This window comes from Aplidium turbinatum, chromosome 16 (genome assembly GCF_918807975.1).
Source record: "Aplidium turbinatum chromosome 16, kaAplTurb1.1, whole genome shotgun sequence".
NCBI classification, from domain to species: domain Eukaryota; kingdom Metazoa; phylum Chordata; class Ascidiacea; order Aplousobranchia; family Polyclinidae; genus Aplidium; species Aplidium turbinatum.
Genome location: NC_137487.1, coordinates 15,342,048 through 15,357,967, shown reverse-complemented (window position 1 = coordinate 15,357,967; position 15,920 = coordinate 15,342,048). Strand labels below are relative to the sequence as shown.

Genomic DNA, 15,920 nt, shown 5'->3' with positions numbered 1-15,920 from the left:
ACGTTATTCGTTGCTATCTGAATATCGAATGCTTATAGGCTACACATTCCTTTTAAAAATAAATATCGAATGTGCGTTATTCACTGCTTTTTTATGCAAGCAACGACATCATTATTCGTTTTTCACTAATCGATATTTAGGAGAACTGCTGAATCATTTTTTGTTGTTCACTTACTTCGTCGTCAAAACGAATTTACGAGATTTAGTTTTCGGATTAGGCTATAGGCTACCGTAGCCTACTATCCGACCTAGTCCCCTTCTGGTTTTCGAACTTTAATGGATTAAGGAAAATTTTGCGGCAACGCAGTTCAGAAAAAACATGCCAGTGAGAGTCGTTAACAGTGTTGCTATGTTGCTAACCTTGCGGTTTTCCCGCAAGTTTAGGTTTGTATTTTTTTTTCGAGTTTTCGTATTTTTTTTTGACTTTGCGGGTTGCTTGTTTTTGGGCTTGTTTTTTGGCCAGTCAATTTTTAGTAATTGCTATTCTTTGCTTTTTTATGTAGCCTATCGATAGCGGAAAGTCATTGCCTTTATGGGCACAATCGAATATTGAAATAGTCATTGCTTTTTGACTAACGACTTCCAACCCTGGATTAATCCTTTTTAAGTTAAAACACGTTATGAAGAGGCTAATCCTGATGTCATTCTACCTGTGCCATTTAGCCTATACTTAAGCTAGGCTACATAAACTTTTGTTTGTTTAAAAAATGTTTGGTAGCCTACTGGTAGCTTAGTATTCGCATTAAATATTTCAGGAGTGCAATTTTGGAACAAGTTTGAGAAATATTGTTCTAGCTACACAGTTTTCAAATGGTTTGTACTAAAACCACCAACAATCAAAATTAAATCACTTTGTCACAATATTTCTTTTTAACTTACTAGACTTTAATATATTTGACAATTTTACCATGGCAATTATTTTAACACAATTTGTGAAATCTAAATGGCAATTCCTCAAAAAAAGTTTTTTGAGAGAATAACTGGTAATGGTATCTACTGGTATCTAATCTAAATAACCAACTTACTACAAAAGCGTCTTCCATGAAAGAAAAGTTGGCTAATGTAGGCTATAGAAATTTTGCCAAACAATTAGCCTGTCATGCATTTGCTTGTTGTTATTTATTTGCATCACATTAAACTTGCATTACAACTTTCACCAGACTTAAGCAATCTAGCAAAATCCAGGACTCCACACTCCTCCAAAATTAGCTGGATCGGCTGCAGTGGTTATGTTGGAACTTATAGCATCAACTGTACTCTCTTTGACATCTCTAAGAACTTTTTTGAGATGATTAAATATTGTTGTGTTGATCGTTGACGCCAGGTTGTTCGTTTCGTTCGGATCAGCTGAAAAGCATTTAAGCTATCACTAATGCAGAGCAAATATCTAAATATAGACAGGGTAATATAAATGAACTAGAAACAGAACCTACATCAAACCTGTGACAGGGTCTGTTTGTAAACAGGTTGTATGTGTATCCCTACCTGGAATAAAGATCTAACATCAGGAAATAAAAGGGTCCAAGCAATTAGAATGATGTGAAAGTACAAGTTAAATTTAAATTCCAGCAAGGCAGTCTTTCGAACATTTATTACCATTGATAAAAGAATTCTAACCGTGTAGGCTATCAAAATGTAAAAGGCAAATCGTCTATATGAAATCCAGCAAAGTAAACATGGAAAAGAAATTGAATTGCAGTAGCCTACCGGTAAAAAGGTAAACTTCAACAAACTTTATCAATATGTACCAAACTGAATAATTAAGACTAATAAGTTATTTAATGTTTGGACACATTTTGGATCTTGGAAGACATCCTGAAACGGAGAGATTTTTGCATAAATTTTGGTCGATATCCTGACAACAAACCTCTAATAATTTAATTTGTTTCAATTCCTCTAAACTCCCTGGATTTAATCTATCCATTTTTTAGTTTGATCAAGCTCCACGAATTCTCAATCGAATTCAGGCTAGAAAAATTTCTGGTCGTTTCTGCACGTTGACATTTTTGGTCTGACACCACTTCATGAGCATTTTGGTTTCAGCCTGTGGCAAGGTGCAGTGTCTTGTTGAAATATCGTGCATCCATCGATATTTAAAAATGCCAGAAGATGAGCAGCTAGTAGGCCTACACGAATGTAACGCGTGGCATTTATCATTTGACCTTTGGTTAAGAAAGCCCTTTTCGGCCCTGACTGCGGAAAAGCACCTCTAAACCACAATTGACAGATGCTTAAGCTAGATACACCGATGGCTCATTGGTGAAGAGCCAATAGGTCTTTGGACGAAAGGGTTGTAGAAGCCAAACTGTAAGAAGGTTAGAGAATTTATAGATCTTGATCAAAAAAAAGTCTCCGGATTAAATCCAGGGAGTCTTTAGGAACTAAAACAAACTATTAAAGTGATTAGAGGTCAGAACATTGACCAAAATTTGTGCAAAAAGCTCTCTGAGTCTATCATGCCTTCCCGGACCGAAAATGTGATCAAAAACAAAGGCTATTACACTATAATAAATATTACTCCTAACTACACAGTTTGGAACATAATGAAGGGATACTAAATATGATTTAAATTTTTGAAGTTTTTGTATGGTAGGCTACCGCTAATGAAAATTTGAAAAGAACAATAAAAGCCTGTTTTTTGAGATTTTTTAGAAGTTTTTTAATTTTTTCCGTTGCCTACTTCGGGGCACTTTGGTCTTACTCAGTTATCTTATACTACTTTTTACCTATCACCAATAGACATGTTATACAGGGCCGTAGCTAGAAAGAAAAATTATGAGAACAAAAACAATTGTTGGGGAAAAGGTACAAATTTTAATATGTAAAATAAAAAGCTTGTTTAACAATAGCCTATTACTGAATGCAGACAAACACCGATGAAACGCCATTCAACTTGCAATAAAACGTTATTAAAACCTTGCAATAGCATTAAAAACCTATTGAGATGGGGGAAAGTTTTTTTTGGGGGGTGAAGAAATTGCTTCTTCAAGCCTATCTCTCATCTATGTCTACATCCGGATGTCATTATTCATATAATAATCTTTTCAAACGTAGCCTACATAGGGCTTATGTTCACATGCTAATTAAAATAAATGTTAATAGCTTAACCTATTGCATGACTGGCTATAGAAAGACCTACCATCGAGATCAAAGACATAATACTCTATCTTGTTGCTAATATAAGGCCCATAATTGCTTGGGTTTCCAATAACATCAGTTTGATTTTCTGGAGGCATTGTCCAATCATCAACTGCGTAAATACAGGGTAAATATACCATTCATCAAAATTTAGATTTCTCACTGTTTTTTAAATATAGCTTATTTAATACAGGAAACCATTTCATAGCTCATATTTAAATTTTAAAACAAAGTGAGCTATGCAGAGGTAATTTTAAAGTGCTTGAGCCATCAGAAGTGTAGGCTTTTAGGGTTAATGTTAACTTTAAGTGTTTAGTTTAGTGGTTAACTTTGTGTTAAGCTACTAACGGGTTCCAGAGCCTCCAGGATATCCTTCTATGAATTTGTACTTTCCAGATCGAATTGCAGCTTGAGGAACAACATTGTCTGCTGGCTTAGAGGAATGAGATGTTGTTATAACGTTGTACACCATTTCCTTTCTAAACATGAGCCAATGATTAGCCTAACTAACATATGGGCTTTTCTTGCTTTTGAGAAATTTACATTATAGGCTTAGTCTATCAACATTGCTGCAGATGGAACTTACAGATGATGCAGTGCGCAAGGGGTGAGAGCATGGCTATCTAGATCGCCATGGGTTAGAGGCATTCACCAGAGCATATGGTATTTGGTTAGTCGATAACAATTAACAACATTGTTAGTTATTTTGATAGTGCTATCCAAACCATTTCAAATGTTGTAGGCTACTTTACTTCATTAAATTATTGAAACAATTTTCTTTAAACGAGAGCCAAAGCCCAAAGAAGTGAATGAAACACGTAGGCTATCTGCAATAAATTCAGTCCTATCTACAACGCATTGCAGTAGGCTAGCGGTTTAGCTTTCCTATTCCATTATAGGCTATTAGCCTATAGTTTTCTATGCAGCCTAGGATTTATCACGTAGGCTACAAATTGAGACGCAGAACAAGCAGCACATTTTACCTGGGAGATTCTATGTTCTCAGATAGAGCTTTCCATATGTTCATGCCATCAATGCCTTCGGGTATATAGCTTGGGTTTTTGTTGTTGGCAAGATAAATAAAAGTGGCAAACAAGTCTGTTACATGTACCAACCTGCAAAACATTTTTTTATAAGTGGCCTTTAGGCTATTCCTAGTCATGCAACTTGTGGGATAACTTAAAAGTGGACCTTATCAGCTGGATTAGGCTTTGAAGAAGATTCTTTTGACATCCCTGGCCTACGACAGGACAAATTGATATGCAGTAGCACTGTAGCAGCGTCACAATAAAGGAAGGCTGCAAAGTGACTATTAAAAATCTTCAAGTCAAGCAGCCACTCTCAGACATGACTGTAGCGTTTTAGTAATATTAGCCTATATGAACAGTTCAAGATGTGGAAGATGACAGCATAAAATTGATAAGTTACGAGTTTGATTTGTCATTTAAAAATTGCTGTAATAAGTATCTATACCCAGTGCTATGTCAAGGGGGGGGGGGGGCCCTCACGCCCACCATCTCAGGGGCCCAAAAATAGGCTTGGTAGACTTTTGCGATTTAGTAACAACCTGTTTGCCGTACTGCTTTAAATCAGTGCATGCATCACAGAATTAGAAGGACTTGAGTGCTCAAATCGGGCTTTACGAGAGAGGCCCAACTTTTGCATTTATAACTATGGTAACCAGTGGTTAGAAAACATGCAAAATTGTAAAGTAGGCTACATTACTTGAAAGAAGCAAACCCAAGGATTTTAAATTTAATGTTTTTAAAGTCTGACATAACGTCATAAAAATGTATTGCTATGTGACGTCACAAAACAAAGTTCACGATTTATGCAATATGAATGAAATCTCTAGAAATGTAATAAAACTAGTCATTTTAATTTGTATCTATTTCTAACTTGCAGTTGATCTACAATACAATTACTAATGCACTGTGAATAACAACTGGAACCACATGCTATTGTATTGCACATTCATGAGAAAGAATGTTTATTCTTTCATTATTATTAGCAGTATGAACATTAATAAAAAGATTACTATTTCGATAATAATGTCAAGATATTAACAGAATAAATTTTTATTAATTGGATTGTGGAAAATTTTTTTTTTTATGGTTTAAGAAAAATTTGTTTCCAGCAGCTTTAGCCTATATTGTAGCCTACTTAATTGAACAATAGATTGCCTAGACTAGAGCAGGGGTGGGGAACCTTTTTAGTATTGCGGGCCACATAAAATGAGAAATACCACAGGCGAGCCACTAAAAATTTCGAAATTATATTTACAGATAAAAAATGCAGCGAAGTAAACAATGATGTATTTCACTTTCACGGCTAGTGCTGGGATGGCTGAAAGTTTTATATTTGGTGAGTCGTGTGATGTCTGCTGTTGACACGGAAGATGTTGCAACTCTTAGCTGCATCTCCACGTTTTTATCAGTCAGTCTGGAGCGAAGCCGACTTTTTGTTAGATTCAATTGGGAAAAAAAACTGCTCGCAACGGTATGTGCTTCCAAACATAGACACATATTTCAAAGCATGTTTCCGCATGACTGGAAAATCATCAGCATTTATGTAGCGTTGATAAAAGTTGAGCAGTGGAATGTTTTGGTACATCGCTTTCAACGTACCGTCACTCTGGAGCGCTACTATTTCATGTTGGAAGTTACTAGGAACATCAGTTGCAACCACATTAAAAGGAGAGGCAAAAATATCTAACTCCATTTCTTTACTCTTTATGTCCAAAAATCTTGCTAAGATTGACATTAAAATTTTTAAAGCTGTTGTTTCAATATATTTTGGGTAAAGAAATTTTGACGCGGGCCACATGGAACAGTCACGCGGGCTGCATTCGGCCCGCGGGCCGCAGGTTCCCCACCTCTGGCCTAGAGCAAGAGGTAGGATAAGCGAAGTTACTGAACACTTACCCGTTGTGGACGTATCCTGTTTCAGATAACAAATTGCTTCTCACAAATGCTGGAACTCTGTAGCCTCCTTCCCATAAAGTGCGTTTACTTCCACGCAATGGGTAGTTATTCCCTTTTCCTCCTACTCCTGCGCCCATTTGCGGTTGACCTCCATTCTACAGAAGCATGTTTAACACATCTTTCAAAAAGACATAATTTCAGACAAACGACAATTATCAACACAAACAATAAAATGATGCAAATTTCACAGTGAAAGTTACTAAAATCAAATAATAGAGAAATATCTTTTAAGGTATAAGTTAGACAAGGGGTAGCCAAAATTTTGTGGCCACAGGCCACATTTAGCTATTTGCGAGTCTTGGGAAGCCGTATTAAAATTTTTACACATTTATCCTTGAAAATCGGCCAAATTTAAGATTGTTTTTGCTATGTAGCCTAACCAATCAAGAAACGTTTTTGGTTACATCCAGACAACAAAGCCTTTGGTTTATTTGTTTGCAATTTTACACTATTCAGATAATTTAAAAACATAGTAGTCCAGGTCTAATTACATGTTAAATGAGTGATGAAAATCATGTATTTTTGGTAATGCTGCTTCAAGTTTTGGTCTTTGATAACCACCAGTTTCTGTTTAGACCTACATACCAAACACATAGCTTTCTATACTACAATGCTCAACAAAAAAAAGTTTTAGGCCCACTGTTTTTGAAACGGTGCGGCCCTCATCTTCAACACACTTTTCCTTATTGATATTGTTCTTCACAACGTTTGGAAATACGGAAGCTAAAAGCTGCAGCCTGCGTTGCAATAACACTAATCTAACTTTGTTTGAAGCAAACATGCCATAGAAAACACAACTTGTAACTTAAGCAATAAAAATGCTGTAGCCTACCAGCTCATCGACACGTGCCCCTCGATCCACCTGCCTTACAAATGATATATGATTTCACGTAGCTTGCCTGCATTATTATAACTTGTTGATCTTGCAAGTTGAAAAAAACCTTACCTTAGTACGGCACTATATTCACTTAAACTGATTACGTTGCAATTGCTTTTGTAACGAAAACCTACTTTCTGGGATCGAAATGAAGTTTTATCGAAGACAGTTCAAAGTAAAATTAGACAGCGTCAGCTATCATAGCTCAACTTACATCAGAATAAAAAACGAAAACCGTGTTGTCCCAAAAACCATTGTCTTTCAAAGCATAGACTAGGCGTGCGATTTGATCATCGAGAGCAGTGATCATGCCAAGGTAGGTTTTGCGATCGTTGTCTTCAAGTAGGGGTGAATACAAGTCCGCGTATGAAGAATCGACCTGGAATATCAAACGTATAGCCTACAACGGTCTACTACTTACTGGTTGGTTGGTTTTGGTTTTGAATCTTTATCCTCGGACTGACGAAGCCTTGATATGTTATTCCTGGTAGCTTCGCATACTTGTAGAGGCTCTTGACGCAGGGCAGGTTACCTAGAATGAACAAGCGAAGTTTTCTGATTGTTAAAGTGTTGTTGCCGGGGAATTATTCCATTTTCTAGGTGCCGCTGAATGGAGAGCAGTCCTGAATGCGTTGCTCAAGCGCACACCCCGGAAGTCGAACCAGCGCCACGTGATCTTGAGCCTTGCGCGTAACCACTGAGCTAATGGGCGGCGAATATTGATATCCAGTTTAGTCAAAAATAAAAAAACGATGCATTTCACTCCTTATTAAAGCTAAAACATCAAGGTTTACCTGTAATGGCGTATGAGGAGCATTGTAAGCCATGTACAAAAACATGGGTTTATTCGGGTTGTGACTCTCTATTTTATCGATGGCAGCATTGGTGAAATCAGTGGTAGTGTATACTCCAAAGGAAGCGTTGTTCACAGCAGTGTTATTGCGATAATCTACACCCCCTGGAACAGAGATGAAAACGGGAAAAGAGTAATGCTCTTTACGACTGTGGGCTGTGTTGAATTACAGTCTTAAAAACGTTGCATCAATTAAGTTTGTCCCTTCATGAAAAAAGTGGTGCTGGTATCTTTCAATTTAAAAACGTAAGTTATAGGTAAACTATAAACGTATAAAAGCTTATAGCCTAGCAAATATAACCTTGGCTATAGACATTAGTGGATCTAGAAGAAAAACTTAGAAGGGGCACCAGAAGATATTTCGAAGAATCAACATTCGAAAGATGAAATAAACAATTTAATGTTTATGTCAAAGGAAATAGGCTAATGCGGCAGAGGGTATGGAGCATTGCCATCAGAAAATTTTGTTACATTATAACCTTGTTTTGATCGTTTTTGTGTATTTGTAGGCTTTATAATAATTTTTTTTTTTTTTTTAAGACGCACGGCTTGTATTTGATCAAACGCATCAACTTAACATTGGGTTTTTCTAGAAACTTGGGGGAAAAGTTTTGGTTGAAAATTGAAGTTTAGTATAAGCTTTGTTTTCTTTCACCGCAGAAGGATTTCAAAATGTATTTGTTGAAAGTTTTCCATTGCTGAAACCATGCGTTTCCCAATACCACCCGTTAGATGAATAAAATAAGGTTGAGTGTACGAAGCAAGCGAAAAAAAAATTGTCAAGACACGTGGACAAGACGTCGACAGACAAGTTAGCAAAGGAAGCATGGCCAAGTTCTTTCTTCCCACCGTTTGTATCAGCTACTGGTTATAACAAAACTAGCAAGATTTTCTGAGTATTATTTAAACAATACAATTGAATTGGATAAAAATTAGAAATTTTGATAACGTTAAAAATGTTGTATTAGGGGAGAGTAGAGGTTGGCGATTTTTTTAAGTCCAGCTTCAGCTGAAACATAATAAACTAGTGCACTATTGCCAGCTACTTTTGGCTTTCAACGGCATTTAGTTTTTAGATTAATCAATGTTAAAAAGTTACTTTATGTATCAACTTAACGTTAATACACCCTTGAGGTAAGTTAATACAGTTTGATGGGATATAGTTGGATAAAAATTTCAAAAAAATTATATCTGTTTTGCTATTATATCTATTTTGCTCTGGAAATATACTATTGTGTCTCAGGGCTGAAGTTGGAAGTACAATGAACCCTCCCTCTTAGTTGTAGGTTATAGTTTATAATCTTTTTAATTGATAAAAACATACTCATGACATTTCTTCCTTCCGCCTGATGAGTGTAGAAAGAAATTAGTCCGTTGTAAAATCCGTAATGAGAAAAAAATCCCCTAAAAACAAATAGTCATCAGCAGACACCACAAAAGATCGTGGACTTATCGGTGGACAGTTTAGAAAAGTCACATTGTTTTACATTGAACTCAAGTTGTGACTGACCACATTCAAGAGTTTTTTTGCAACAAAGTAATCAGACTGCCAGACTTTTATTGCAATAAATACTGCGGAAGATGGTTCAAGTTTATGCCTGTCTTTTTTTTAAATTGTATAGCTTACAGCAAGCCAATAGCCTACTGTATTGTGGCAATAGTAAGAATATGTTTTCATACTTTTTTTGTAGTACCTTATACATGATGATGTTTACATGTGACGTCAACCCAGTGGCTCAGATGAAGAAGCCGTAAGATCAAACACCGTTTGCTCAGCTCAGGGGCATGTGCTTGAGCAATGCATTTCAAGGACAGCTTTCTATGCAATAACCCCTTGTGGATGAAGACCAGGCTTCTTTAAAGCAAAATGGATGGTGATGGTAAGCTGGCCTACGCCAGCAGTTGAAAGCCTGTAGGAGTATGCGAAACTGCCAGAATTAATCTCTCAAAGAGGCCTTCTCAGTCCAAAGATAAAGATCAAAACCAATCATCGATATTCACCTTTCTAATGGAGTATAAGCTTTATTGCAAAATCCCAGATGCCATTTTCCAACCATGTAACTCGTGTATCCAGCGTTGCCAAGATATTCAGGAAGAAGAGTCAAATTCAAAGGAAGGCCACTGGCTTGAGTAGACTTGGCAGGACCTTCCTGCCATACAGATAAAACACAAATTACTTGGGAGTGGCATCGAAAAAACTGCTATGAACAATAGGCTGAAACCTTGACATGAGCAGGGATATCCAGCGTCATTGAGTCGACAATTTGTTTGTTTGTGGGCAAGTTATTTGTCAAACAATAATTTCACATTTCGCTGGAGAAAATGTGGGTCTAACGACAGATGCCTTAAATAACGAACCTTCGAAGAATAAAGTAGGCTTTATCACCATGCTGAGCACGATTCTACTTTTTAAAGATTCAGGCTAATAAGCTATCGATGATGTTTCAAAGTATTATTTCGTAATGTGTCAACATTTTTGACGGGAAAATGAAGGCTATAAATGATCTTAACAGTTTTCCCATTTTGCTACAGATGAATAATCTTTGATTGATAAACTGAAAGAAGTCAGATATGCATTCAACAACCAAACATTCTATCAAGTCTACATCAGACGAGGACGTCACAATTCTTTTAACTGGGTTACATGCGTCCATGGTTTGGAAGTATCTGCTGAAGGTGGAAAAATTACTTTTTAGTTGCCTTATGTCGCTTTAAACACTGGCCAGAAAAACGGAGTTGGCGTGGATTTGTCGTTTACAGTATCATCTCAGCTAATCTTGGCAGTAAAAGATCTTCAGTTGACCTGCCTCATTTAACCACCGTAGCCTACTTATTTCTACTATGGAAGGAGATCAAAAAAACAAGAACAGTTAGCCAACCTGCATTCCGATTCTTATTGGGTAGTATCCGGTAAGCAATGCTGCACGCGAAGGTGTACAAACTTCTTGGGCGTATGCTTGTTCCAGTATTACTCCCTCTGCTGCCAGATCCGCTATGTTTGGCATTATAACCTCTTTGTTATGCCAACTAACATCGTTAAAACCTGAAAAAAAATTGCTTGAAAACAATGCTGTGTCAATCCCTTTGTGGGCCCTGGGCCATAATAATTTTGGGTTTCTTACAAGCGGACAAGCAGACCGATGATAATATAGTGTGTATTATAATGTACCGGTATGGAAAGATGGTTCACTTCAATAAACTTCCAGACCAGTTTAGAAAACAAGGCAAATTCAAGTAATAGCAAACACATATATATCAAGTCACAGTTACAAGCTAGCTCGGAATGAAAGCTAAAAGCATCAACGATTTGTAATAAAAAAAATACTGGCAACAGTCATGACGCATAGAGGTCATTCTACCAAGAACTGATGTCACACAGTAGAAGATAATATGAAAATATGGCAGGCTACGGTATGCTATTCAAATTGACTTCGAAGGTTTAGTTTATTTTTTAAAATGAACAAGAATTGACATACCTACTTATGTAAATTTAAATTTGGTTGGCTACATGTAAAAGCATTTTTTTTTTCAAACTCACAATTATTCAAAATTTCACTAACCATTATTTCAACGTAAAAAAAGATTGCTTTGCTGGCTGAGACAAATCAAAAAAAAGGCCAACGAATAGCAATAAACATCAACACAATATTACATATTTTCAAGGCAAGACTAAACTTGATAAAATCGACTACTTTTCAATTGCCTTCGACTGCAATCAGATACAACTGATGTAGACCCGCACTTCACGCTATAGCACTTACCCATGTCATCTACATACACCAACACAATATGTGGTGGGACTTCTCCAGCTGAAAAGGACAAACACACTATAAAATTTTTTTACAGGATTTTGATCAAAAAAGATCATTATGCGTTGTATCAAGCGCATTTACTTCACTTCACTACATGGACCACTACATATGTGACAACTATACAATAATCTTATACATTGTGAAAAAGGAGAGTTCTTCCCGGCTATCTGCACAAGGCTGAGCACTCACTAGTACAGCGAGCAGTTGCGATTCGCTAACCATAACGGTGTAGCTTCCACACTAGCCATTTTTAGACCATCCAATCAATTATACAGTATATTTCTCAGCAGCCGATTGTAGCAAGAATTGATGGATGATGGTGTCTATCGCTGTCAATTCTTGCTACAATCGGCTGCCGAGAAACATATAATTTTATACATGTTTGTCACACAAGCTGTTTTCCCTGTTATATTGGTGACACTTGACCAAGGCGACATCACGTGACCACGACAAAAACGATGGTATAGCGATCTCTTGGTGTGTGCTTGAGCAATGCATTTCAAGATCAGCTTTTTATCTCGCGATTCCTAATGAATGAAATAATTCACAAACAACAACACTTCCACAATTGTAAACTTCACTCTGTCAATCTTGGTAACCGGGCCTTCGCTAGCAGTTCAAAGCCTCTACAATTATGCGAAGTTGCCAGGATTGAGCTGTCAAAAAGAATTTTTCAAAGTTCTCTCAAAGAGAACGTCTGCGCGACGTTCGAAAGGACGTGGGTTCGACACCGCTCCAGAGCACGCGGCTGTGTCTCGGCAAAGACACTTAATGGCAAGCCAAAATAAAGGAAGAAGCTGACTCGAAGACCATATGTCACTTCGCTGCTTCCTGTCGTCTGTTGTATCGCATCTGTGATCGCAGTGTACTGCATGTTATCGCAATGGGCGCAAATAAAAGCACGATTATTAAAAAAAGATAAAATAAAAGCACGATTATTATTATTCTCAGTCCGCGGATAAAGTATCAAACAACTTTTTCCTCTGCCAATTTTGATCGACGTGAAAAGCTGAAACCGCAATGCGGGTTCACTTGGTTTGTCAGCTGTATGATTGTTAGCTTTATGCTGGTGGTGTCAAACTTACAAGGTGTCAAACTTACAACAATACTTGATATAAAATTGTTTATGAGGTATAAGTTGCAGGACTCGGCTTTCAGTCTCTGTTATTACTATTTCAATCCTTCAAAAAAGATAAATCTTCAGAAAAAACTGTACTTTTCTTCCTCTACTGTACAAACTTTTCGCCTTTAGTTATGTTTACAACATTTCATGGTTGGCTATCTACGGGACTGAGCATACAAGACATGCATGCCCTGTGACCCTGTTAAGCTAAGTACATGTGATTGAACGAGCGAAGCAAGCTAGAACATTTTGAAGAAACGAAAAAAAAGTGCATGTTTTATCTCGGCTTTGGGGGCACACATGACCAAACAATCATCAAAAGGAACTTCTTTGAATATCACATATTGGGGTGATGGTGAGTTATGCATTGGTACATTAATGCTGAAGTTTAATGTTACTCACAATTCGTTAACGAAATGGCCCAAAACACAAGCAGCTGAAGCCCAAGCCAGTTCATTCTCATGTTTACAAGTCAATGGTTCTGAAAACGTCTGCAGAAAAAATAAAGTTTAAAATTTGATTAAAATTAAATTGGTTATACGGCCATAGGCCTCCTGTATTTTATAACTGTAAGTGTCTAAGTTGCCTATTCTACAAAATGAAGCTATGTGCAATTGTGAACACGTGGTGTTTTTTAGAGTAATTTCTATATTAGTTTCATCAAGACCATTTTGAGTCAATTCATATCCAGATGTGCTGTAAAGCAATGTTCCAAAAATGAATATTTATTTTTGGTTAAGGTGTTGGCTAATCTCGTTTTTTCCAAAAGTAGGTAAAACTTTTTGTGACCTTACAAAAATCTTTGAAGGTAGTAAAAAGCCCTTTGAATATAGGCCTATTGAGTGGAGATTTCGTTGTAATGCTTTTCGAATCACAGGACTTACTCCATATTTCAAAACTATGTATCTTATCTGTTCCCTCTTGCAGCGTATCTCAGTAATTTTTTTCTCCTGCAGTCAGCATATCCCAATCCTTCCGATAGTGGTGTTTCGCGATTGCACAAACGAACTAAAATCACTAAATGAATAGAAAAATAACAAGTTAGCAAGTAATAATAAGAAAGTTAAATAATTAATTGTGTCGTCTTCTAGGATATCATATCATTATTACAGGTTTCATAATCTCATGCTTACTCTCGAATTTCTTTTTGATTGTTTATGCCTGTTTTTCTAATCCTTATCCCTTCGTGACCTACATAGTGAGTTTTAGTAGACTGTGTTGCTCCTTTCAAATAAGCAGTTTTCGCACACTCCCGGATGTTGCAATGATGCTGATTTCTATAGTTAGGTGATTTGTTTAAAAGCAGAGTCATTTTAGGTTAAATGTCATGTTATTTTGGAAGGCAGTGTCGTAGCGTGACTCATTTGATTGGGGGAGCACTCTAAAGGTACAAATTTTTAACTTGACATGAAACTTTAGCTTTAGGCAATTTTTAACCTGGAAAATTTGAAATTTATGAACTATTTCGTTTGTAATAAAACCAGGCCATTTTCTACCTTTTTAATGTGACCTATTTGCAAACTCATACTATAGGGGTTTGCGGCCCTAAAGAAATACTTCCTTACACATTTCTTAAACAGCCTCATGCTTTGAAAAACATTTTATAGGCATCACCACTAAAAATAGGAGCCGACATGTGGGTTTCAGCACGGACCTGAGATAGTGTTTACACGGTCCTGTTTGTGATTATAACCTACTTGTTAGACTATGATACCATTAATTGTATATTGGGAATCTACATTTCCTAGTGAAAATTTGTTTTTCCAGAACAGAGGTTATCGAACTGTGCGTCGCAACGACCTGGTGCGTTATTTCAAATTTCCAAGGCGTCACTCATTGATTTCGCGTCTTATCTAAACTCAATTGGGTAATAAAATAACTCATTGCTCATTGCCATTGGTAACTCAAACTCAATTGAGTAATATTTAAACTCGATGCTCTTGTTACCCTCTCGCATACAGAAATGCAACAACGGCAAGTATAGCTCATCTTTTAAAAGTGAAAACAAGCAATTTCTGGTTTATCTACCAACCGCTTTAACGGCGGTGCACTTCCGGCTGGGCTCAAGTATCAACAAATACAGTGGTCACCTCTGCGAAGTTTTGGACATATAAAGAGGATTTTTATATTACAGGCATAAATGAGAGTAATTCCGGGCCGGACAAATTGGGATTAGTAAGCGGGTGGGTCTATTAACCGTAGGCTTAATTAGCGGGGACTACTGTAGCCTACTAGAAGTGCTAGATACTTGCGGAACGTTTATTAAACTTGTTTAGCTTCACTACATAGACTCTGTCATAAAGGATAGGCCAGTCTATTTATCGGCATTGATAAGAAGCTTAAATTTTTCTGAAAATTTTGATAGCGACGTGCATAATAAAAAAAATGTAGCCTACTTATAATGCATTGAAGTTCCAGCGAACTACTTGGCACCAAACTTGTATAACTAGATAATTCTGGTTGTTAAGTTTAATGAATTAGATCGAAATATCGGTAATTCTAATCTAATTTGGTGAAAACTTAATTACTCTAGTGGTAGGCCTAGTTCTAATCCAATCTCCGGTTTTGCCAAAAATTTTCGTTGTCCAACAGTATTTTTCAGCAAACGAAAATGCAACAAAAGATCAAGATCAAAGTGCCATGCTGTCATTCAGCAGCAGCGAAGTAGTAATTTAGCAGCGAAGTAGTAATTCACCTGCTTCACATTGCGTTTAATGAGAATTGGCGTTTTTATCCAAATAGAAAAAGATTCGCGGCAACTGCGTTTAACTAATTCCAATCTACAGTAGTATAAATTCGAATCTAATTTTTGAAAATCTGAGTGGCTCTAATTCTAATTCTAGTCCAATTTATGAAAACTCGAATAGCTCTAACTACAATTCTAATCTAATTTAGAAAAGCTAAAAAGAATTTAATTCTCCAAGACTGCTTGGCACAAGTAGATCAAGAATAGGTTTTACTCATGGTTAGCTAGCCTACTACATTACTACAAGCCTATCAGATTCATACGCACTTAAAAATTGGAGGCGAGTGTTTTTAAATCACATTTGGCGTGTAATTTTAAAGGACCATCGTTTTACCGTTTCACAACCATATTTACATTTCTGACAGCCAAACCTACCACTTTTGCACT

The 15,920-nt window shown here is 36.7% G+C and overlaps 1 protein-coding gene across 1 annotated transcript; it reads right to left on the bottom strand.

Moving 5' to 3' along the window:
* Nucleotides 1-1,106: 1,106 nt before the first annotated feature.
* Nucleotides 1,107-13,805, bottom strand: LOC145785810 (arylsulfatase B-like). The gene is made up of 13 exons (XM_082597521.1): nt 13,672-13,805; nt 13,190-13,278; nt 11,614-11,661; nt 10,732-10,895; nt 9,854-10,002; nt 9,177-9,256; nt 7,794-7,957; nt 7,214-7,378; nt 6,063-6,217; nt 4,122-4,253; nt 3,487-3,617; nt 3,140-3,250; nt 1,107-1,347 (listed from the first exon to the last, which is right to left on the bottom strand). Exons 2-13 carry the CDS (start codon nt 13,248-13,250, stop codon nt 1,172-1,174), a joined length of 1,536 nt encoding a protein of 511 aa, XP_082453647.1. The 5' UTR covers nt 13,251-13,278; nt 13,672-13,805; the 3' UTR covers nt 1,107-1,171.
* Between the last annotated feature and the right edge of the window lie 2,115 nt (nt 13,806-15,920).